The following is a 25288-nucleotide window of genomic DNA, read 5'->3' on the forward strand; positions in this document are numbered from 1 at the left end:
CGATACGATTCAAAATCGATTTTCGATTCAAAACAATTTTTGATTCAAAACAATTTTTGATTCAAAATTATTTGATTTATAAAAATTTCTGCTTCAGTCTATAAAATCTGCATGATCTACTACAGTCTGTTTTGCAAAACAGAATGAAAAATACAGAAAATAAAGTGTCTTTCACATTTAATTAACAAAAATAAAGTGCTTTGGTAAAATAAAATGCTTTTTGTTGTGATACCAAAATTCCTGAGCTTCATTTTGCAAGCTGTCAGGGCTGGCTAAGATGCTGTTCCCCCAGCCGTTGCTAGGGGCACCAGTGTCAGTCCCAGACTAAACCGGCGTAATCAGCAGTGATTCGTCTCAGCTGTTTGTTAGGCTTCCTAAGGAAGCTTGTGAAGATGGATCACTGCTGAATGGTGTCTCGCCACCTCTCTCTTATGCTTCCTCTTTACTTATTCGAGTATCTATCTCCTGCGTCGCTTGTTTCTATTTACTCTGTGCCCTCACGGTTTTGGTTTCTATTCTTTTGCGCATTGAGTCTTTTGCGTTGTTTTGTTTGTTCGTTCTGGGTTGCTGTGCACATTTCCCTCTAGCTAATAAATTTGACAAGTGTCAAATATCTTGCTCTTGCGAGCCGGCATTTGAGTCCACCCTTCTCTATATTATTTTACGCAGTGTGTACGTTCCCGTGCTCACCGTGTTACACAAGCCTTGCACACAAGCTATATTGTGTCGGTCTTCCCTGGCATTCGGTAAAAACCAAAATGAATCCATATTTTTGCCTTAAACGAAGATGGGACGTGTTGAATATCTCTTTCCTACATTTGTTCCGAAACTTTTCTGTCCATGAGTGTGTCCCAGAACCTGCTGCGTAAAGTCTCGTGTAATTTTGTAATTACATAACACGAGATTTCACCACGATTTAGAATCGATTTTAGGACATTTAAAATCGATTCTGAATCGTAGTAAATGAGAATCAATTTTTGATATGTGAATCGATTTTTTGGCACGCCTCTAATGTCTACATACTATGTTTTTATATATTCATCATAAATCATTGTTTTTTGTGTATGATTATGGTCACATTCATACAAAAAACTAGGGGTGGGCATAGATTAATTTTTTAATCTAGAATAATCTCACTGAAATCTTGAAATTAATCTAGATTAATCTATTAAAATGGCTCATATGCGTGCTACCCAAGTAATGACTAAAAGTCAGTTTTTGAGATATGGTTTCTTAATACAGAGGGTGCATTAGACAAGGGGCTCATCTCCTGTTTTTAAAATGCATCAATGACTGCTTGAGGAAGCTGTTCTACTTTGATACTTGAAAAAATATGCTCAATAAAATGTAGGCTACTCGTGTTCAATGGTTTATTCAGTTAAACATGGATTTGTAAGCCTACATACTGTACATTAAAGGGGGTTGATAACGTTTATTCAGCTAAACATGATATTTGAAATGTAAGCCAACATTTATTACATTTTACCTCAAGGACGTAATTTGGGGGGGGGGGGGGGGGGGGCACTTTTTAAAAAGCCGGTTTTGGTCCTCTGCAGTTTTAACGGTTAAAAATAAATATTTAAATAGCGACGAATCTAGCGCTAGGACCATGCAGAAAATGACCGCTCCGAGCTCCGCTCCGGTAACACTTTACGTTCCTAAAAATTAATTTTCCATGAAGCAAACCTGGCGACTTCGTGGCTGCATCCATGTAAACACACGTACGATATGTAATTCACAGGTTTGAAAACTCGTTCTCGCCCCTACTGTGCAATTTGGTTAGGAATACAGCCGAGCTAAACTATCAAGTTGAAAGTCATCATAGTTTGTTTACCTATTTTGACCCAGTTCCCAACCCAACTTAAAGAATAGATTAACGGCGATAATTTTTATATCGCCCGATAAGAGTATCAAATTAACGACCGCCGTTAACGCCGTTAATGGCCCACCACTACAAAAAACACATAGCATGTGTGTTACTCATTGTTACATTAAAAAGTTGTACATTAATTTTATATGATTGTACAGAAGTACATATATGATCCCTTCATACTACTAATATATATTTTTACAGCTGATTTAACATGAAGCTTGAGTGTTTTATCTTGCATATATTTAAATGTCTTACAGAATAGAACAAATTGCTGCACTGTTTCTATATGAAACATATGAACATTTATTTTTATTGGAAAGAGACAACTTCTAATACTTTCCATTTATGCCCGTTTCACGTTCTCCTAATACTCATAAAACAATAGGTTCCTCAATAAAAGCCAATTGCAATATTTAGACATTATAATATTCTTCTTAAATCATTAATGTTTCTTGAGGCTGCTCCGTTTTCTTCCCTCTTAGTTCTGTCAGTTTGGCCATGATTGTAGAACTAATGGATGAAGCAACAACATGTTTCCCTTTGAGATTAAATTAAGAACAAGGCTTACAGTTGTGGTCAACATCGGCACACCTGGACGCTATGTAAAATATCTCCTCAATATTTATTATTAAACATAAAAACATACTGTAGATTAGACATGTCCCCCTCACATGTCCCCTGCAGTTTTTACAGTTAAAAACAAATATTTAAATAGCGACAAATCCATGTTCCCCCATTTTTTTTTCAAGAGCAGGTTTTGGTGCCCTGCAGTTTTTACGGTTAAAAACAAATATTTAAATAGCGACGAATCAAGCGCTAGGACCATGCAGAAAATGACCGCTCCGAGTTCACAAGCTGAACAATCCCCCCACCCCCCGTCAACGTTTGACACACACACCACCACCCCTCATATCCCACACAGTACATACATTTAATACATACTTACAATGCCACATATTTAATGTGTCTTAAATATGTCTTATTAACTCATAAGACTCATATATAATTTTTTTAAAACCTTTCCATATGGGTAGCTTTTCTGTGTCCAGGGTCTTCTGCTGTTGCTTTTGCTCCTTGGTCTGTTCCTGTGTTTCCGGTGTCTGTTGCTCCTGTCTTCAGTGTCTGCGCATTACCACTCTTACTGTTCTGTCTCCTGTGTCTTCAGCTTCTGGTCCTACATTTTCTACATCAAGTCATGGTTTCTGGTTTTGTTCAGTTCCTGGTCTTCTGCTTTACTTTCTAGTTTTTGTCCCATGTGCATCTTCATTTTGGTTTTTCTGTTCTGCCCCATTGTTTGGTTTTCCCAGGCTGTTATCACCTGTTTAGATGTACCTTGTTTGCTTGTGTTTAGCTGGTGTTCTAGGCGGCGGGTGAGGCAGGCTGCATTTCTTCTGTCTACATCATACAAGTCTGCTCCAAAGTGAAGGATTGCTCATATACAGCCGCGAAATACAACCTTCATTCGTAGTGATTTTGAAGACACAACTAGTATACTTCAAATAATTATTGAGGTTAAGGTATTACAAAAGCTTGATGGCATCACAGGACAGTCCTACGGAGCAGTCTTGCAGATTTACAGCGGCAGCTGTCCTGTTTTGGTCATGTGATGTTCGTCCCTCAGGTGTGCGGGACCCGTGATCCGTCTCACCTGAGGGTCGTTTGTTCGTCTATATATGTCTTGTCTTTGTACCAGTTGACTGCTGGTTATTATTTCCTTCATTTGGAACTATGTCACGGGTTTTTGGTTTGCGCACTTTCTATTAAACCATCCTCTTTCCCTGAGACTTTTTTTCCTTTTTAGTTGCTCACCCTGCCCGTCACAGAATAACCAGCCACCCTTCGGAAGCCGCCAGTCTCCTTTACTTTCTCCTTTGTTCGTGGTCATGTCTCGTGGTGAGTGTTTGTCTACGTGGTGTGTGTTTGTCGTACGAGAGTGTGTTGAGTCTGTCCCCACTCGTCCCGCCGTGTTTAAATGTTGTGTTTGTGTTGAGACCCGTAGGTAACACGGCGGTGACTAGAGCTGGGGACCTGTAGACTCCTCTCTCGCCCAGCAAAACTCTCGTATGTTGTATTGTCCACATAACGACGCGGACGTGAGCAAGTGTGTGAGGGTGCCGTTGTGTGTGTTTTTCGCTGGTGGTGTTTGTGTGTGTGTGTGTGTGTGGATGGGTCCACCGATGCGTGCTGCACGCTCGACTGCGTGAGACGTCTCTCGGCTCTTTCGCCTCGCTCACCGAACATCCCGTGGTGACGGGGGTGAGCGACCGCGAGCCGGAGAGACGCGTCACTGTGGGCGTGACGCTAATGCCGCTCGTGTATAGCTCTCTCTCTCCATGTATGTAATGATCCCATGGCGAACATGGTGAGAGAGGGAGAACTGGAGTAGGCGCGTCACGCATCGGTGGGTCCTGTCCGTTTGTTTGTGTTTTCTGTCTTTGCGCGTTCGTTTTGTCCTAGCGTGTAGTGTGATTTGTTTTATGTAATTCCTCGCCTGCACCCCTCTTTACTGTGTGTTGGGAGGGGTCCATTTGAGGTCCCGTGCCACTGGGTGTGGCACGGAGGGCGTCTGAGGTGCGTATATGTTATATGTTGTGTTTGTGTATTTATTTTGTTATTCCCCGGAGGGCCCCCCCCTAAATATGTTTTTTGGGGGGGAGCTATGGGGTTCCTGAGCCAGGAACGTGGCTCAGAAGGCGTAGCTCCGTTAGGAGACCTGTCCTGTTGGGAGGGACCCCTGAGCAGGTAGGAGCCCCTGTACCCCTTTGTGTAGGCAGAGGATGCCTGGGGTGTTAGCAACAGGGTGTCTCCTCATGCCAAGAAGGGGTCTCCTCCCCCCCTGGGTAAAGGGGGTTTTGACACGCAGGGTAATTGCGCTTTTATGTTATGTGTCGTATGTGTGCGTGTGTGTGTTATGTGTTGCAGGCTGCTCCTGGTGGTGGACTGCGGCACTCCCGGACCTTATGGGGTCTCCAGGAGGAGACCCTCCCCTTCGAGCTCGGGGTGACCAGCGTGTCCCTGTTGCGGATTGCCAGGGCCCTGGTCTCTGGCACTCCTGGGTTGGGTGGAGGAGTCCACCTTGCGATGAGGGGCCCCGGGAGGGATTCACTCCCCAGGAGGCTGGGGTGACCCCTAGCGGAAGGCAGGGGTCAGCTCTGACCGGAGAGGTAGGTTCGGGAGGTGGTCGCTGCACACATCCACACCAGTGGCGTGTGAGGAGCTATGTGCTCCCAGTCCGCACACAGCGGTGGGGCTCAAGCGGCCTAAGGCCGGTTATGGCGTGAGGGCCCTGTGACCGACCGGGGCGTGGTTTCCATCTTGTTGACGGCCCAGTCGGTCCAGGGTCCCGCACAGGAGGCGAGCTAACCTGTCTATCTTTTTATGTTTCAGCTCCAGGACTGCAGGGAACGGGTCCCTGCCTTGTCTGCGTCCAGTGACGAGGAGCATATGTGTGTTTTGTGTTTCAGCTCCAGGACGGCAGGGAACGGGTCCCTGTCTTGTCCCTGCCCTCCCGCCCCTTTGTTGTGTGTTGTGTGCTGCCGCTGTAAGCCGCACATCCGGAGAGAAGTGCGGCTTTGGTGGGGGGGTCTGTCACGTTGTGGGGGGCCCCCTGCCGGTCGCCCTCGTTTACAGCGGCAGCTGTCCTGTTTTGGTCATATGATGTTTGTCCCTCAGGTGGGCGGGACCCGTGATCCGTCTCACCTGAGGGTCGTTTGTTCGTCTATATATGTCTTGTCTTTGTACCAGTTGACTGCTGGTTATTATTTCCTTCATTTGGAACTATGTCACGGATTTTTGGTTTGCGCACTTTTTATTAAACCATCCTCTTTCCCTGAGACTTGGCGTGATCGCTTCCATTTTAGTTGCTCACCTTGCCTGTCACAATAATGCTATAAGTATATTTAGAGAGAAAAACAGAGAACATTCTCTTCTCAACATTTTTGTCTATCTCAAAATAATTCCACATTACACCACCTACCTGTTTGACAAGAAGTCAGTGCTGAAAAGATGCGATGTGTTGTCATGAGTTGCAGCTATGTTGTAAGCAGGTCAAACATAAAACTGTCATAAGGCAAAAGCTTTGTTTTCAGTACTGGTCACTGTTTTCTGGTAGTTAATTATTCATGCATATTGATTTGTGGAAGTTTACCATACATGAATATATGAATTTTTGCTGTGTTCTCAGTTCTCAGTAAGCAATATCATTTTTACATTTATTTGGAGACTTATGCACAAGATCACGTAAGTACACTTAACATACTGTTTTGAGCTGAGAGTGTACTAGTGCTTAGTTTGTACTCTCTCAGGTCAAAACATTTGTCATTGGAGTTAGTATGCTTAAATTAGCATGAACACTAGAGAACTACTTAATACGGAAAAAATAAGAGAACGTGTGTATATATATATTATGAAAATATGAATACACTTCTACATCAGATCTTTATTTATCTTAAAAACATCAGAATTCCAGAACTTTCGTTTCATTCTGATTGGCCACCTCTCTTTGTAGTGCCACCTGCTGATTGGCTGCCCTTATAAAAGTCAGTCCTTCACTTCCTCTTCATCTGCTCCTCCTCTAACATCACTGATTCGGAGAGACTTCACATGCTGTTAATGATGTACTGTACATGGACAGCAGAATGTCCCCAAACTGCCATTATATGGGGAACTGGTGTTAGAGTACTGACAGCAATTACTGGTTACTGACAGCAGAATTCAGCACTTCAGAATACACACTGTGCTCAGTCTCTCCTCTCTTCTCCTGCCCTCGTCTGGTATTCCTCTCATTGAACTGTATACCAGCGTAGTCCAGCTCTAAAGCATCACGCTCCTGTATGGAGAAGGATTGAAAAGTTATGAAAGAGCTGTTTGAACCACAGGACTGTCAGTGTGAATGTGATGTCAGCTCTTTCTGTATCGACATGTAACACACAGTCCCAGCTGCCTTCACATTACCTCAGTGGTGGACGTCTTTATCAAAGTCTCTTGTTGAAGTCTCACTGTAGTGGTGCAAAGTAAAATTACATGACTCCACACATCTTTTCTTTTTTTCCATTAAAACCTCTCAATAAAGAGTAATGTTGACCAACAACTCAATAAAGAGTAATGTTGAACAGCAACGCAATAAAGCGTAATGTTGAACAACAACTCAATAATAAAGAGTAATGTTGAACAACTCAATAAAGAATAGTGTTGACCAACAACACAATAAAGAGTAATGTTGACCAACGACTCAATAAAGAGTAATGTTGACCAACAACTCAATAAAGAGTAATGTTGACCAATGACTCAACAAAGAATAGTGTTGACCAACGACTCAATAAAGAGTAATGTTGAACAACTCAATAAAGAATAGTGTTGACCAACAACACAATAAAGAGTAATGTTGACCAACGACTCAATAAAGAGTAATGTTGAATAACAACGCAATAAAGAGTAATGTTGGCTAGCACGTTATTTCACTATCAGGTGTTGTTGAAGGTTTAGATTCAGTTTTAACAGACACTCACCACTGCAGTGTTCACAGTTTCTCCTTCTACAGATTAAAACTGCCTGAGCAGAAATGACAAGCACACACACTCCCAGAGCTGCTCCCACAATCATCAGCACAGCATCCACAGGCGTTCCTGTAACAAATGAATTCTGAAAATATTGTTCAATAGTTTCCTGAGCAACAGTGTATTTACCTGCTATTGCTGAGTAGCCTCTCTACAGAAAATAATAACACCCACAGTCACAGCATCTAATTCTCATTTTGATTCCTTGTGAATAATGCTTATGTCGTATATTGTAATGTCGTATATTTAAACACTTACTCAAACACACTGTTGTTCCATTTCCAAGAAGGATCTTCCCACATGTGAGCACAGCGCAGTAGTAAGTGCCAGTATCAGAGACGCTGAGGACACTCTTGGAGAGGTTGTACACACAGCTGTGTGGAGAAGAGCTGATCTCACACTGACGACTGCTGTTGTGATGAGTGGAGATGATTTCAGGATGGGAGTCTCCTGCAGAAGATCTGAACCAGAACACTTGGAGTTCTGCTGTTCTCCTCTCAGAGAGGACGCTACACTGCAGAGACACGGACTCTCCTGGAGGAACCCTCTCCACATCTGGACTTTGGACCACTGATATGGCTGACTTTGGATCACCTTTTTGAAATAACATATACTCTATAAGCTCCCTTTGACCTATATTCAACTTATTGGCAAATAACAGTTAATAAAGAGTCAGAACCTGTAAACAAAAACAATTTAACAGAGCTCATTGGAGGCCTTCATTTACATATTGGTTTTACACCTCGTTCAGCTGGTACTGCTGTTCAGACAGACCAGTAGCTATCCAGTCACTCCTGTTCACAGTGCAACAACCGGGAAGCCAACTCAATTTCAAATTAGTGTAACCAATAAATAGGATTTACAATTCGGAGGTAATCTTAACATATTCTAAAGAACCTGAAAGGGAAAAACTTTAACCCTTGTCATCAATGCATTGTGCAAAAATCCTTAAAATAGAAAATTTAAAATAGTAACTGTCAACCGACTTTAGATGAAAAGAAATGATTACCTGTCACAGCTAAAAATGTTCCAGTGGAAAACTCAGTGGTTTTCATGACAACTACTCCACAGAAGTAAAGTCCTTCATCATCTTTAGTAGCATGTAGAACAGATAAAGTAATGGAAGTCTTAGTCCTCTCCAGTTTCAGCTTGGACTGACTGAACTCAGGTGAAATGATAGCATCCATAAGTGCTCTATGTACTGCGATGTTCTGAAGCGTCTGCTCCCTGGTCTGTTTGTACCACACAAGGGCTTCTGCACTGTGCTTCTCTGCAAAGGTGCAGTTAAAAGTAACATTTTCACCTGGTTTAGCTACAATAAACGATGGTTTCTGGTAAACATCCATATCTTGTGCAGCATCTAGAAAAAGAGTTAAGGTTAGAACTGACTAACCATAAAAAATGTTTGTGTGACTTTTTTAAAACAGTTAAGTCTAGAAAACAAAAAAACTTGTAAAAGCTTTAAATGTGAAATATAACTTACTTAATTTGAAGAGACATAAAATAAGAATCCAGACTTTAGCCATAGAGCTTTTGTTTCTTTGTCCTTTTGTCTTGCTGTAAGTATATCTCCAAATATTTTAAGGTTGCTGCTTTCAAAAAAACATGTTCAATTGGCTGACACTAGTCACATGACTGATCAAATTTCCATGCACCTTGGGCACCAGAGACCAGTGATGCAAGGAGGTTAGAGAGAAATCAGCAGAGTAGAAATACTCTTACATGCGGCTCTGGGTAAAATATCCTCATTTGAATCCATTTAAGAAAAGTACAAAGATACTTTTAAGTTTAATACGTTTTTTTTTTTTTTTTTAATTAAACGTTGAATTTTATTTTATATAAAAAATGTGGACTAAGATCTAATGTTCAGTTAAAATACCTTATTTTTAATATTGTACATAATTTGCCCAATAAAATGAACACAGCATACTCAACACGGGCTGGTAGATCATGACTAATTTATTGAGTTTATTTCCAAATTATAATCTTTGAAGTGAATGAGCATCTGTTTAATCTAGATAGGACTTTCCCATTTAGGCAGTATATGTCATTCTAACACAGGCTTTCAGTATATCTTCTATATCTATTCACATATATTTCTCTGTTGATGTTTTCTAAAAAGGCTTCATGGGTGGTGTAGTTAACTCTCTGGGGCATATCAGTCTGCTAGAGATTGGAAAAACACACTGTGACAGTCAAGGAAGTGGAGTACAATACTATTTATATAAAAATCTATTAATTACAACAAAAACATCCTGTGAGTCAAATGAAGAGACACTGGTCTATAACAATGAGTCAATGGAACAGCCACTGGTCTATAGCTGTGAGACAATGGAACATCCACTGATCTATAGCAGTGAGTCTATGGAACATCCACTGGTCTATAGCAGTGAGTCAATGAAACAGCCACTGATCTATAGCAGTGAGTCAATGGAACAGCCACTGGTCTATAGCAGTGAGTCAATGGAACAGCCACTGATCTATAGCAGTGAGTCAATGGAACAGCCACTGGTCTATAGCAGTGAGTCAATGGAACAGCCACTGGTCTATAGCAGTGAGACAATGGAACAGCCACTGGTCTATAGCAGTGAGACAATGGAACAGCCACTGGTCTATAGCAGTGAGTCAATGGACAGGCCACTGGTCTATAACAGCGAGTCAATGGAACAGCCACTGGTCTATAGCAGCGAGTCAATGGAACAGCCACTGGTCTATAGCAGTAAGTCAATGGAACATCCACTGATCTATAGCAGTGAGTCAATGGAACATCCACTGATCTATAGCAGTAAGTCAATGGAACAGCCACTGATCTATAGCAGTGAGTCAATGGAACATCCACTGATCTATAGCAGTAAGTCAATGGAACAGCCACTGATCTATAGCAGTGAGTCAATGGAACATCCACTGATCTATAACAGTGAGTCAATGGAACAGCCACTGGTCTATAGCAGTGAGTCAATGGAACAGCCACTGGTCTATAGCAGTGAGTCAATGGAACATCCACTGATCTATAGCAGTGAGTCAATGGAACATCCACTGATCTATAGCAGTGAGTCAATGGAACAGCCACTGGTCTATAACAGTGAGTCAATGAAACATCCACTGGTCTATAGCAGTGAGTCAATGGAACAGCTACTGGTCTATAGCAGTGAGTCAATGGAACAGCCACTGGTCTATAACAGTGAGTCAATGGACAGGCCACTGGTCTATAGCAGTGAGTCAATGGAACAGCCACTGGTCTATAACAGTGAGTCAATGGACAGGCCACTGGTCTATAACAGTGAGTCAATGGAACATCCACTGGTCTATAGCAGTGAGTCAATGGACAGGCCACTGGTCTATAGCAGTGAGTCAATGGAACAGCCACTGGTCTATAACAGCAAGTCAATGGAACATCCACTGATCTATAGCAGTGAGTCAATGGAACAGCCACTGGTCTATAACAGTGAGTCAATGGAACAGCCACTAATCTATAGCAGTGAGTCAATGGAACATCCACTGATCTATAGCAGTAAGTCAATGGAACAGCCACTGGTCTATAGCAGTGAGTCAATGGAACATCCACTGATCTATAGCAGTGAGTCAATGGAACATCCACTGATCTATAGCAGTGAGTCAATGGAACAGCCACTGGTCTATAGCAGTGAGTCAATGGAACATCCACTGATCTATAGCAGTGAGTCAATGGAACAGCCACTGGTCTATAGCAGTGAGTCAATGGAACATCCACTGGTCTATAGCAGTGAGTCAATGGAACATCTACTGATCTATAGCAGTAAGTCAATGGAACAGCCACTGGTCTATAACAGTGAGTCAATGAAACAGCCACTGGTCTATAACAGTGAGTCAATGGACAGGCCACTGGTCTATAGCAGTGAGTCAATGGAACAGCCACTGGTCTATAGCAGTGAGTCAATGGAACAGCCACTGATCTATAACAGTGAGTCAATGGAACAGCCACTGGTCTATAGCAGTGAGTCAATGGAACAGCCACTGGTCTATAGCAGTGAGTCAATGGAACAGCCACTGGTCTATAGCAGTGAGTCAATGGAACATCCACTGATCTATAGCAGTGAGTCAATGGAACATCCACTGATCTATAGCAGTGAGTCAATGGAACAGCCACTGGTCTATAACAGTGAGTCAATGAAACATCCACTGATCTATAGCAGTGAGTCAATGGAACATCCACTGATCTATAGCAGTGAGTCAATGGAACAGCCACTGGTCTATAACAGTGAGTCAATGGAACAGCTACTGGTCTATAGCAGTGAGTCAATGGAACAGCCACTGGTCTATAACAGTGAGTCAATAGACAGGCCACTGGTCTATAAAAGTGAGTCAATGGAACAGCCACTGGTCTATAACAGTGAGTCAATGGACAGGCCACTGGTCTATAGCAGTGAGTCAATGAAACAGCCACTGGTCTATAACAGTGAGTCAATGGACAGGCCACTGGTCTATAACAGTGAGTCAATGGAACATCCACTGGTCTATAGCAGTGAGTCAATGGACAGGCCACTGGTCTATAGCAGTGAGTCAATGGAACAGCCACTGGTCTATAACAGCAAGTCAATGGAACATCCACTGATCTATAGCAGTGAGTCAATGGAACAGCCACTGGTCTATAACAGTGAGTCAATGGAACAGCCACTAATCTATAGCAGTGAGTCAATGGAACATCCACTGATCTATAGCAGTAAGTCAATGGAACAGCCACTGGTCTATAGCAGTGAGTCAATGGAACATCCACTGATCTATAGCAGTGAGTCAATGGAACATCCACTGATCTATAGCAGTGAGTCAATGGAACAGCCACTGGTCTATAGCAGTGAGTCAATGGAACATCCACTGATCTATAGCAGTGAGTCAATGGAACAGCCACTGGTCTATAGCAGTGAGTCAATGGAACATCCACTGGTCTATAGCAGTGAGTCAATGGAACATCTACTGATCTATAGCAGTAAGTCAATGGAACAGCCACTGGTCTATAGCAGTGAGACAATGGAACAGCCACTGGTCTATAGCAGTGAGTCAATGGAACAGCCACTGGTCTATAACAGTGAGTCAATGAAACAGCCACTGGTCTATAACAGTGAGTCAATGGACAGGCCACTGGTCTATAGCAGTGAGTCAATGGAACAGCCACTGGTCTATAGCAGTGAGTCAATGGAACAGCCACTGGTCTATAACAGCGAGTCAATGGAACATCTACTGATCTATAGCAGTAAGTCAATGGAACAGCCACTGGTCTATAGCAGTGAGACAATGGAACAGCCACTGGTCTATAGCAGTGAGTCAATGGAACAGCCACTGGTCTATAACAGTGAGTCAATGAAACAGCCACTGGTCTATAACAGTGAGTCAATGGACAGGCCACTGGTCTATAGCAGTGAGTCAATGGAACAGCCACTGGTCTATAGCAGTGAGTCAATGGAACAGCCACTGGTCTATAACAGCGAGTCAATGGAACATCCACTGATCTATAGCAGTGAGTCAATGGAACAGCCACTGATCTATAGCAGTGAGTCAATGGAACATCCACTGGTCTATAGCAGTGAGTCAATGGAACAGCCACTGGTCTATAACAGTGAGTCAATGGAACATCCACTGGTCTATAGCAGTGAGTCAATGGAACAGCCACTGGTCTATAACAGCAAGTCAATGGAACAGCCACTGGTCTATAACAGCGAGTCAATGGAACATCCACTGATCTATAGCAGTGAGTCAATGGAACAGCCACTGGTCTATAACAGCAAGTCAATAGAACATCCACTGGTCTATAGCAGGGAGTCAATGGAACAGGCACTGGTCTATAACAGTGAGGCAGTGGAACAGTTGATGGTCCATAACAGTGAGTCAGTAGAACAGTTGATGGTCCATAACAGTGAGTTAGTGGAACCGGTGCTGGTCCATAACAGTAGGCCTTGTCACTACTTCAGAGTACACGCTGTTCTGAAGCTGTTCTTTCTCACTGCGCTTTCTTTTGCCATTGGTCTGCCTCCCACTAAACTGTACAGCAATGTAGTTCAGCTCCGTAACATCACTGTCCTGTGAATGACAGTGAAAACGTATTTTAGACGTTGTCTCCGCTGTAGGATTATCGTACTTTACTGTCATTCTGTAGCCATAATCCTGATGATAAACATTTTCCATTAATGAACCAAAATGTTTGAGAGAAATAGTGGTACCTGATAGGTTGGTTTTCTTGTCGAAGTATCTTCTTTGCTTCTTACTGCAATTGAGAAAATATATATTTGTATGTATTATTCACTGTGTGATTTACCACAAACCGAAAAGACTCCTTGCTTTCAATTTGAATGAATCATGTTGCAGAATAGTTAACATTAATTCGATATTTGGTTATTGAACAATGTCTTACCACAGCCATCTTTCCTCTGTCCCTTCTTACAGCTAAAAAAGACCAGAGCACAGACGACAGCCACACTGACTCCCAGAGCTGCTCCCAGGCAGAACACTAGAGCATCCACAGGTCTGGCTGTAGAACAGGGATCATTACAATAGTACTAAATGTGATACCAAAATTAAAATCAAAGAAGTTACAATAAAATATACTAAATGGTCTCTAAACCATTCAGAGACATCCGATTACCCATGTGATCATACTAATGCAAGTAACTAGGAATAAATTAGAATAAACTAGAAACAGAGGTGGGAAGTCACATTTAGCTTCATTTGGGTCCTATGTAGTCAAATGAATCATAGAATACATTTTAGAATGTATTAATTAAGTAAAGATTTACATTTCATTAATATAATTAAATGATAAAACACACTATCTGAAAGTATACAATGGATTCAAATCAGTATTCAAATCTACTGGGGTTTCATTGCTGAAAATGTTCAAATTTCTGGTCTTCTCTGCAGTCCAACAAATGGGTTAATGTTGTCGTTCCAATACAAAAAACTAAGACAATAATTATAAAATATATCGAAATGGACAGGAAAGCACATTTTATTTCTGTATTTAGTTAATTAAAGTCACAAAAATGTAACACAAAAATGCCATGGTAGATCACTCTGATTTAATGCCATGGTAGATCACTATGATTTAATGCCATGGTAGATCACTATGATTTAATACAATGGTAGATCACTATGTTTTAATACCATTGTAGATGAGCACACAGTGCTTTAATCAAAGCAGAGGGGATTCTGGAGAGATATACCCATACACATATAACACATGACTGACCACAGTGACACATCGGAATAACTATGACTGTCCACATGTGTTAATAATGCCTGAATTGTGTTAATGCCTGGATTGTGTCTGGAATGTCTGGATTGTGTTAAGTAATGTCCCATTCACTGATGTTCTATTCTAAACACTCAGTTTGTCCTGCTACCAAATCCTGATAGGAGATCACATTCATGGCTTACTAACACTCACATATTTAAACACTTAAACACTTACTCAGACATACTGTTGTTCCATTTCCAAGAAGGATCTTCCCACAGGTGAGCACAGCGCAGTAGTAAGTGCCAGTATCAGAGACGCTGAGGACACTCTTGGAGAGGTTGTACACACAGCTGTGTGGAGAAGAGCTGATCTCACACTGACGGCTGCTGTTGTGATGAGTGGAGATGATTTCAGGATGGGAGTCTCCTGCAGAAGATCTGAACCAGAACACTTGGAGTTCTGCTGTTCTCCTCTCAGAGAGGACGCTACACTGCAGAGACACGGACTCTCCTGGAGGAACCCTCCCCACATCTGGACTTTGGACCACTGATATGTTTAATTCTGCATGTTCTGGGCAATATGTTTAACATTTATCATCAGACATTCATTGTCCTAATGAACATTGAAATATAAAACATGCGGTTTCTGTTCTGTTCTATTTGCACAAAACAGTATATAATTAGCTCAGATTACTTAAAGAATCTTATGTTGTACAGATTATTATCACAAACGCATAAATTACTCTCCTTCTAAGAGTCTAACATTGTTATAGGATTTTGGAGACGTTATTTGGTTTATTACCTGATACAGATAAAAATGTTCCAGTAGAAAATTTTATTACATTGGACAAAAGCACTCCACAGTAGTATGTCCCTTGGTCATCTGTAGTAATATTTGGAACATGCAAAGAAATGCTGGTCATTGTCCTTTTCACTCTGAAGCCAAATTCCTTAAACGCAGGATAAATGATGGCATCCATCCGTGCTCCTTGTGTTCCAATTTCCTGAGGTTCTCGTCCTGGCTTTTGCTGGTACCAGATCATATCTTCTCCACTGGTTTCTTCAGCAAATGTGCAGTTCAGTGTGACAGATTCCCCCGGCTTCACTGACACAAACGAAGGCTGATGGAGTGTCAGAGCTTCTGTGAAGTCTAAAAGTGAGGTTAGACCTAGCTTAGCGACGCAGACATCACAACTCTCAAACAGTTTTTTAGTAACTCTTATCTGTCAGTGTCTAAAAGCCAACAGAACAGAAACGTGATCTGTTTTGTGAAAGGTCTGTAAAACTTACATATGTTGTGGACAACCACAATGAAAATCCAGACTTGGGTCATAACTGTAGGACAACCAATTTCTTCTCGAAGCGAAACATTCAGAATTAAGGCAGCAGACAAGAGTATCAAGGGTTTCTCTTGCTGGAGCTCTTCAGGTATTAATCTCATTGGCTGACACAAGTTCCTGTACAATTTCCATGTTTGTGATGAAACCCACATTGACACACAGAAGAAAAAAAAAACTGTCTAAGTTTAAGTGTGTGTATATAGTGAAATCTAATGATGATCACATTCACTTTAATTACTTGTGTCTATTTCTCTCACTTACAGTAGGTGTTGGAGATCTACTGAATAAATTTACACACTTAGTTCAATGTTATTTCAATAAGTACATGTACTTTGAATTGCAGAATATTGTGTTCGAGAACACCGGTGTCCTCAATCTCTGTGAGAAACTGCACTTTAGAACCACTGGGGGAAAAAACGGTCTGCCATCTCGTTGTGCTGCAGGTTTTCTCCTGACAGAGGAGTCCAGTGTGAGTTCTGCCAACATATTTTAGGACTCTGCCGTCTGAATAATTCATCCTACACTTCCACTCTGTAGTTTGGATTTTATTTCAGCAGCTTTAGAAAGGAGCATGATCTGCTCTGACCTGCCCTGCTCTGCCCTCCTCTCCTGACAGGATCTTACCTCAATTACCCCATGGGTACCCCATGGGTAATGTCCACACCCATCTTACTTTACAACTTATGGTCTTCAGTGTGCTGAGCAGCAGGTGGGTGGATCTGCACCAATACTCCTGATGATTTGACACCTCAGTAAGATCATCGTGTCTTATTCCAAGGTTACACACTGTTATTATAAAGATTAAAAACAGACGAAGCAGGGGAAGCCTGAAGATGCACGGATGGATCAGTGGACCTGATATGTGTTTACTGAGACGCATCTGCTATCATCACGTCCGTCAGGAACCTCACTCTGATGGCCACGGGGTTTGGCAGACCCTTGAGTGGGTTGGACCAGAAGATATTCTGGTTAATGATCATAAGAGTTATCATAAGAGTTAATGTTAAAAGCATACAGTATAGTGGTGCTTGAACGTTTGTGAACCCTTTCGAATTTTATGTATTTCTGCACAAATATGACCAAAAACATCATCAGATTTTCACACAACTCCTAAAAGTAATGAAAGAGAACCCAGCTAAACAAGACAAAAATATTATACTTGATCATTTATTTATTGAGGAAAATATTACATATTTGTGAGTGCCAGAAGTATGTGATGCTTTGCTTTCTGCAACAAAATGTTTCCGGTAACTGTTGATCAGTACTGAACATGGGCTTGGAGGAATTTTAGCTCATTCCTCCGTACAGACAAGCTGAAACTCTGGGATGTTGGTGGGTTTCCTCACAATAATTGCTTGCTTCAGGTCCTTCCACAAAATTTTGATTGGATTAAACCCAGGACCTTTCTTCTTTAACCATTCATTAATATTCTCTGATATAATTCAGAATTCATTATTCCATCAATTATGGCAAGCTGTCCTGGCAAAGATGCAGCAAAACAGGCCCAAACCATGATACTACCACCACCATTTTTCAAAGATGGGATATGGTTCTTGTCACGGTTCAGCTCCGGACCTCTCCTTGTGGGCGTGTTATTACGTCGTCTGCGTCCAGTTATGTCCATGTTTGTAGTTCCGTGGGTGAGGGTCATTTCTGAGCGTGTTCGGTGGTCTCACCTGTGCCTTGTCTCGTGATCACTGGGAAATGTTTTCTTCACTTATTTAATGTGCATTCGCGCGATGTCTCGTGCTCGTCTTTGTCTAAAGTTCATGCCTGTGTGAGAAGCCTGAACTTCACGTTTATTGTGTCATTAAAGTATGTTTCTTCGTCGCGCCTGCCTCCTTCAAACATCACAGTTCTTATGCAGTGTTTTCCTTTCTCTAAACATGTGTTTCATTTAAACCAAAAAGTTATATTTTGGTCTCACAAAGGATTCTTCCAATAGCCCCCTGGCTTGATCTTTATCAACCTGCAGAAGAGCAGCAATGTTCTCTTTGGAGACCAGTGGCTTTCTCATTGCAACCCTTTGATGCACACCATTGTTGTTCAGTGTTCTCATGATGATGGACTCATGAACATTAACATTAGCAAATGTGACAGAGGCCTTCAGTTGCTTAGCCTTTGTGACCTCGCTGACAACTTCATGCCTTTCTCTTGGAGTGATCTCTGTTGGTCAACCACTCCAGAGGAGGGTATCTTGAATATCTTCCATTTGTAGACTCTGTCTGTCTATGGATTGGTGGTGTCCAAACTCTTTAGAGATTGTTTTGTAACCTTTCCCAACCTGATGAACATCATCAACTCCTTTTCTGAGGTCCTCACAAATCTCATTTGTTCGTGCCATGATGCACTTCCACAAACATGTTTTTTGAAGAGCAGACTTTGATACATCCCTGTTCTTTAAATACAACATGGTGCACACTCACACCTGATTATCATTCCCCATAAAATCTAAAGAAAATCATAGAGCTTGACTATTTTCATAGGCCTATTGGGCTTTCTCTGTAATGAGAAATCTAACAATAGCTTTCAGACAACTGTTTTTTTGTGTATGTTGAAATAAGTCTGGCATTTGCATTGTATACATGGTTGGTTAGCTAGCTAGCTAAGTAGGCTATTGCTAGTACCACGATAAGTTCCTTAGCCAGTGTTCTCAAGTATCACGGATTGAGCGTGTGACACACGCATTTGACCGTCTTCACACGCCACACTTCCGATTTCACACGGCGAAAAAAAAAAAATCTAGTTTATTTACCTCTGATCCATATCTATGTCGCCCTCCACTGGCGATCGATCGCGGTATACAACGTATACACACCCTCCCCGCTCAACAACTTACATTCGCCACCGACTCTCACACTCTGAAAAGAATTCTAAACTTGAGAGCCCTGTCCTTAGCACTGCATGGCATGTTGCTAACAAAGTTAGCTAGCTAGCTAGTTATGTGCTTTACCATCCAGCTACCTAAATGCATTGATATTGTGAAATAACAAACATTTGAACATATAACGTTTTCAAATGTAAATTGCTATTTTAAACAGGTTTTACATGCAAACAATGGTGCTAAGTATTAGGGCCTTTAACATTCCTTTCAATACTTTCAGTACATTTGAAGGCCAGTACCTTTGTGCTTTTACTCAAGTAGAGAACCAAAAGAGAACTTGGCCAGGATGTTTTACTTTACCTCACGTTAAACAGTACGTGGTTTGTTTACTACATCCTCCAGTGAGTAAGGGAAGGACTTTGTTGAGCTGGTACGGGCTAGTTAGGGTAGCTCTTTAATATCAGTCTGGATTGTCTAGTTCTTTTCTTTGATCCAAAACCTTTCTCTTATGTCCTCAAGGAGGAAGGGATTCAGAAAGCAAGTATAATAACAATCAGACAAGTAAAAAAAATATTTATGAAGTAAAAAAAAAATTAAAAATGTAATGTGAGAACAGTGGTCCCACCCTAGCATGATGCTAACGCCGAATCACCAAATCATCAGATCACAGACATTGATGGGGATGGTTCATGGGGTTTAGACATTAGTAGTCAATAGTTGACCAAACAGAAATGAAAACATTTAATTCATTGTGAAACAGAACTGATACTGTGTTGCAGCCCGTAATATGCTAGTAAAGGCTGTATTTACAAAAAATACAACAAATTATGCAAGTCAACAAGACAGAGACATTTAATCAAGTAAGCTTTCGTCAGTAAAAGTGGGACATCTGACATCAGAATACACACTTTCTTGGGGCCGTCCTTTCTCCTGATGTTTTCTTGTCGTTTTCCTATCAGTGAAATGTAAGGCAGCGTAACTCAGCTCTGCTCCATCATGGTCCTGTGGCAATGAACACAAGATACTGAGGTTCTGTCTTCACCAATCTGGGCCTTTGCACATGGTCATGAGTCTGTATCTGCGAGGCTTTCTGAAGGTTCACATCCAAGCAGACTCCTGCATGTGCTCTCCAGCCAAAAGGGCAGAGTGAAAGATCAGACTGTGGTGCTTTTATCAGCTCATTAAACTCAAAAAGACTCAAAAACGTCTAAAACGTCAAAAATTTCTTGCAGCTCTAGGAATGCTGTAGAACATGAGGACTGTGAGATTCTGACCTCATCTACGACCCTAAATATGTCTCTGCAGGGAATCAAATTCAGTCAAATACATTTGTTCAGTGATCAGAACTCCTGTGCATATCTGCACGCAGCTTCTCAAATAGGAAGTTAAAATGTGCGAGATGTACCTGTTTGGTTTTTCTCAGTGGAACAACGTCTTGTTTCTCTGGAGGAAATGAAGAATCAACAGGATAATGTTTAATGAATATATGTGTGAATATACTGTATGTCTGAATATATATCTGACCTACTTTAACATAACATTACACCTGTGTGGAACCGTCAGGGCCCTCTACGCCCTCTCAGAGGGCCTAAAATATTTTTAAAACATAAATATATCATATAATTTATCCAATTTTTTAATCTACTTACAGTTTGAAAATCGACATCTAAACAATTACAAAAATATAAGCAAATAAATTATTCACCCGTGTCTATTCAATCTGTGTTGGAAGGTGAGGGGTTAAGTGGAAGCCTGTGAGCCTGTGTCTCCCCCTATCAGGACTGTGATGCCCGCTGTTCGTTTACAGACTAGAGGGCCTGGCAGTTATAATTCAGCACAATACCAGTTTCAAATGACAGTAAAATTGACCAATCATATCTTCCCTCTTAGTGGGCGGGCTTAACTGTATGATAATTTCCGCCCGCTGTGGCGATGCTAGCTGTCGTTAGCGTACCACTGCTAGCTAGTTTCGATTCAGTCCTTTGATGTCCTCGTGTGCGTTGTTTACTTATTCTGCTCCCGAGGAACACGGAGCTGTGGACCTTATTTTGTTGGAACCTTATTTTGCTTAAGAGGTTATCTAGTACAGATGTTACTGTTTATTGCATTTTTAAAGCTGTACTGTCGTCTCATTTTTTCTTTTTTTCTTTTTGCAGTTAGTTAGGAGAGGAAACAAATTTCATGGGAGAGGGCCCAGGTTTAATGCACGGTTCGCTACTGCATTACACAATTGTTCACCGATAAAACACACAGATCTTGAAATACATATAATTCTAAAATAAAATGCATATCATAATTCTAAATTTCACATTTCTTCTTTTCAAACATGAACAATCAGTTATTTTAATCAACACTTACCACTGTGGTGTCGAACGTTTTTCCATCTACAAATTAAAATGGCTTGAGCCAAGATCACCACTACACAAACACCCAAAACCACTCCCATCCACGTCATGGCAGCATTCACAGGACTTGCTGTAAGAAAGGAATACAGAAATACCCCCACATTTTGAAAATGTGCAAATTTTGGATGGACAAATATCAAAGACCTAGGAAGACCTATTTTCATGTTAAACCCAAAACACATAAAGTTCATTTAAAAAATGTGTTATTATTTACAATACGATTTAAGATTTTACAGGTAAAATTAAACAGTACTATAAAGTGCATACAATAAGACACCATACATACTGTATGTACATGTACGTCTACTGTCTGCCATCTTGTGCCTGCATGCTGTGTGTCTTCTCTGATATGCTGAACTCTCGTGAGTGCATTTTCTATGAGACAGTGAATCCTATGCTACCATTTTCTTTGTTTACAGCAGTTTTCAGTACAGTATCTCTCCCAGGCAAGTATGTACTGTACAAATATTACAAATAAATTAAATGTTCAGGTAATAAAGAATATAGTACAGTAATGTACACAGTGAAAAAAGATTAAATATGTATTCTGGTTGTCTGCATTCATGCAAGCACATTCATTCATCTATAGATTACGTCTACTGGCCCCGCAAATTTTGAATGTTAGTTTCCAAGGAAAAAAATATGCGAATTTGTGAAGCCGCAGACCAATGTGAAATGTTTCTACTCTTGTACTACTGTGAAACGTCAGTGCAAAAAAGCTGAGATAGCTCAAATGATTTAACCACAAGTAAACCATAAACACACAAACACACACAGATGTGATTTCACCTGTGTGTACATCTCAAACATTGTCTTTGGTAACACTCAATGAACAGAATGCTTGATTTTAATGAGTTTAGTTTACATGACACAGCAGTAATGTTAGTCTTATACTGACAATACTGTGATTGTACTTAATCGTATGAACTATTCAAATATGAACGTAGAATTAAAAAAAAAAAATTGCATTGCTTACTCAGACCTACTGTTGTTCCATTTCCAAGAAGGATCTTCCCACAGGTGAGCACAGCGCAGTAGTAAGTGCCAGTATCAGAGACGCTGAGGACACTCTTGGAGAGGTTGTACACACAGCTGTGTGGAGAAGAGCTGATCTCACACTGACGGCTGCTGTTGTGGTGAGTGGAGATGATTTCAGGATGGGAGTCTCCTGCAGAAGATCTGAACCAGAACACTTGGAGTTCTGCTGTTCTCCTCTCAGAGAGGACGCTACACTGCAGAGACACAGACTCTCCTGGAGGAACCCTCTCCACTTCTGGACTTTGGACCACTGATATGTTTAATTCTGCATGTCCTGGGCAATATATTTAATGTTTATCATCAGACATTTATTGTCCTAATGAACATGGAAATATAAAACATGCGGTTTCTGTTCTGTATTTGCACAAAACAGTATATAATTAGCTCAGGTTACTTAAATAATCTTATATTGTACAGATTATTAACACAAACACATAAAAGTACTCTCATATGTCTAACATTGTTTTAGGATTTGGAGACGTTATTTGGTTTATTACCTGATACAGCTAAAAATGTTCCAGTAGAAAATTGTATTGCATAGGACAAAAGCACTCCACAGTAGTATGTCCCTTGGTCATCTGTAGTAATATTTGGAACTTGCAAAGAAATGCTGGTCTTTGTCCTTTCCACTCTGAAGCCAAATTTCTTAAACGCAGGATAAATTATGGCGTCCATCCGTGCTCCTTGTGTTCCAATTTCCTGAGGTTCTCGTCCTGGCTTTTGCTGGTACCAGATCATATTTTCTCCACTGGTTTCTTCTGCAAATGTGCAGTTCAGTGTAACAGATTCCCCCAGCTTCGCTGCCACAAACGAAGGCTGATGGAGTGTCAGAGCTTCTGTGAAGTCTAAAAGTGAGGTTAGACCTGGCTTAGCGACGCAGACATCACAACTCTCAAACAGTTTTTTAGTAACTCTTATCTGTCAGTGTCTAAAAGCCAACAGAACAGAAACGTGATCTGTTTGGTGAAAGGTCTGTAAAACTTACATATGTTGTGGACAACCACAATGAAAATCCAGACTTGGGTCATAACTGTAGGACAACCAATTTCTTCTCGAAGCGAAACATTCAGAATTAAGGCAGCTGAAAAGAGTATCAAGGGTTTCTCTTGCTGGAGCTCTTCAGGTATTAATCTCATTGGCTGACACAAGTTCCTGTACAATTTCCATGTTCATGATGAAACCCACATTGACACACAGAAGAAAAAAAAACTGTCTAAGTTTAAGTGTGTATATATATATATATATATATATATATATATATATAATGAGGATCAAATTCACTTTAATTATTTGTGTCTATTTCTCTCACTTACAGTAGGAGATGGAGATCTACTGAATAAATTCACACACTTACACACTACTCTTTTGGCTCCGGTTCTGTACCTCACTGCTTCAAAAAAGCTGTTGTCTGTCCTCTGTTAAAAAAGCAAAATTTGGACTCTTCTCTGCATGAAAACTATAGACCCATCTCCAAACTTCCATTTTTATCAAAGATCCTTAAGAAGGTTGTAGCTGAACAACTCAACCGTTTTTTGGGGGAAAATAATTTTGTGCTAAACTGGTTCATCTCTTACTTATCTGAAAGGTCTTTTACTGTTCTTATGAATCATGTTTATTCTGATGTTGCACCACTGTCCTGTGGGGTATCCCATGGTTCAGTTTTGGGCCCAATCTTCTTTTTATTGTACCTTTACCCTTTAGTAGACATTTTAAAATGTTACAGTAATGTGTCATATCATCTGTATGCTGATGACATTCAGCTGTACTGTTCCTTTAGAGCAGAAGTCACCAACGTGGTGCCTGCGGGCACCATGTCGCCCGCGGGCCTGTTCTAAAAATAGCTCACTATAGTGCCAAGCACCAATGAGCTGCATTTATTTTTTTTTTGCTACTATTAGGGATTGTCCGCGGTTGCTAGCGGTCTTCCCGCTTAGCAATCGACAATTGCTTAGCACCCCCACCCGCTCAACAACTTTCGTTTGATTGATGTGTATCAATCTGGTAGCCCTCCGAAATAATTGGTATCCAAGAAGTAGCTCCCAGTTTCAAAAAGGTTGGTGACCCCTGCTTTAGAGCCTCTGAATTCCACAAATTGGCTGATCTCTGTAATTGCCTGTCACAAGTTAAAGTATGGTTGAACAAAAACTACCTGCAGTTAAATGCAAACAAGACTGAAACTCTTATTGTTGCTCCTGATGATAAAATCCCTGCAATCAGGCAGCATCTTGCTTTTTTAACCCCTTCAGCAAAAAATAGTCTCAGAAATTTGGGTGTTGTTTTTGATAGTTCTTTGTCGTTTGACACCCATTGTATAACTTTAGTTATGTTTTAGTTATGTAAATGTTTTAGTTATGTAAATGTTTTTATCATTTAAGGAACATTTAAAAACTGGTGCTAAATATTAGGGCCTTAACATTACTTTCAATACTTTTAGTACATTTGAAGGCCAGTATTTTTGTACTTTTACTCAAGTAGAGAACTAAAAGAGAACTTGGACTGGATGTTTTACTTTAACTTAAGTATGTGGTTTGTTTACTTCATCTACCACTGGATAAGGGGAGAACTTTGTTGAGCAGGTACTGGCTAGTTAGTTTAGCTGTTTAATATCAGTCTGGATTGTCTAGTTATTTTCTCTAAAACCTTTCTCTTATGTCCTCAAGAAGGAAGGCATTCGGAAAGCAAGAATAATAATCAAACAAGGCAAAAAAAAATTCATAAGTTAAAAACCTCTAATCACACCATTGTGTTGAACGTTGTGATTACAAAAGGAGAGAGTGAGGACTTGCGGGACAGGAAGGGAACGCACAAGCATGTTGCTAACGCCCACATTTTTAATCACCAAGGGCCTCATTTATAAAGGGTGCGTATGCACAAAAAGGGGCCTGAAATGTGCGTACGCATCATCTCACGTAAGATCTGTGATTTATAAAAAAATACTTGGCGTGAAAATGAGCGTATATTTAAGCAAAGTTTGAGGCATCCGTATCCCTTCAAAAGATTGCGGAGAGAGCGGGAATTAGTGATATCCATGTGGTAAGGTAGGGAATTGC

At 40.9% G+C, this 25288-nt stretch overlaps 3 protein-coding genes across 3 annotated transcripts; all 3 read right to left on the reverse strand.

The window, feature by feature from the left end:
• Positions 1 to 6369: 6369 nt before the first annotated feature.
• Positions 6370 to 8962, reverse strand: LOC143527582 (uncharacterized). Its single transcript, XM_077022897.1, has 6 exons — positions 8912 to 8962; positions 8438 to 8788; positions 7687 to 8022; positions 7381 to 7497; positions 6827 to 6870; positions 6370 to 6701 (listed from the first exon to the last, which is right to left on the reverse strand). The coding sequence occupies exons 1-6, from the start codon at positions 8952 to 8954 to the stop codon at positions 6564 to 6566; spliced, it is 1029 nt and encodes a 342-aa protein (XP_076879012.1). The 5' UTR covers positions 8955 to 8962; the 3' UTR covers positions 6370 to 6563.
• A 4160-nt stretch (positions 8963 to 13122) lies between these two features.
• On the reverse strand, positions 13123 to 17988 carry LOC143527589 (uncharacterized). Its single transcript, XM_077022901.1, has 7 exons — positions 17899 to 17988; positions 16842 to 16936; positions 16605 to 16738; positions 14867 to 15202; positions 13811 to 13927; positions 13620 to 13663; positions 13123 to 13479 (listed from the first exon to the last, which is right to left on the reverse strand). Exons 1-7 carry the CDS (start codon positions 17986 to 17988, stop codon positions 13321 to 13323), a joined length of 975 nt encoding a protein of 324 aa, XP_076879016.1. The 3' UTR covers positions 13123 to 13320.
• Positions 17989 to 19647: 1659 nt separating this feature from the next.
• Positions 19648 to 23323, reverse strand: LOC143527590 (uncharacterized). The gene is made up of 6 exons (XM_077022902.1): positions 23224 to 23323; positions 22736 to 23083; positions 22177 to 22512; positions 21154 to 21270; positions 20201 to 20238; positions 19648 to 19797 (listed from the first exon to the last, which is right to left on the reverse strand). Exons 1-6 carry the CDS (start codon positions 23264 to 23266, stop codon positions 19648 to 19650), a joined length of 1032 nt encoding a protein of 343 aa, XP_076879017.1. The 5' UTR covers positions 23267 to 23323.
• Positions 23324 to 25288: the final 1965 nt, after the last annotated feature.

Source organism: Brachyhypopomus gauderio, chromosome 11 (genome assembly GCF_052324685.1).
Source record: "Brachyhypopomus gauderio isolate BG-103 chromosome 11, BGAUD_0.2, whole genome shotgun sequence".
Lineage (NCBI taxonomy): Eukaryota > Metazoa > Chordata > Actinopteri > Gymnotiformes > Hypopomidae > Brachyhypopomus > Brachyhypopomus gauderio.

Coding starts and splice junctions, on each gene's coding strand:
- LOC143527582 (XM_077022897.1), bottom strand. CDS start 8,954: ATGGCTAAAGTCTGGATTCTTATTTTATGTCTCTTCAAATTAA. Junction 8,789..8,911: donor TTTATGTCTCTTCAAATTAA/GTAAGTTATATT, acceptor CTCTTTTTCTAG/ATGCTGCACAAGATATGGAT. Junction 6,871..7,380: donor AAACTGTGAACACTGCAGTG/GTGAGTGTCTGT, acceptor GCACCACTACAG/TGAGACTTCAACAAGAGACT.
- LOC143527589 (XM_077022901.1), bottom strand. CDS start 17,988: ATGAGAAAGCCACTGGTCTCCAAAGAGAACATTGCTGCTCTTCTGCAG. Junction 16,937..17,898: donor GGCTATTGGAAGAATCCTTT/GTGAGACCAAAA, acceptor ATCATTAACCAG/AATATCTTCTGGTCCAACCC. Junction 15,203..16,604: donor ACCCATGGGGTACCCATGGG/GTAATTGAGGTA, acceptor CATATTGCCCAG/AACATGCAGAATTAAACATA.
- LOC143527590 (XM_077022902.1), bottom strand. CDS start 23,266: ATGACCCAAGTCTGGATTTTCATTGTGGTTGTCCACAACATAT. Junction 22,513..22,735: donor AACATTTTTAGCTGTATCAG/GTAATAAACCAA, acceptor TATATTGCCCAG/GACATGCAGAATTAAACATA. Junction 20,239..21,153: donor AAACGTTCGACACCACAGTG/GTAAGTGTTGAT, acceptor CATTTCCTCCAG/AGAAACAAGACGTTGTTCCA.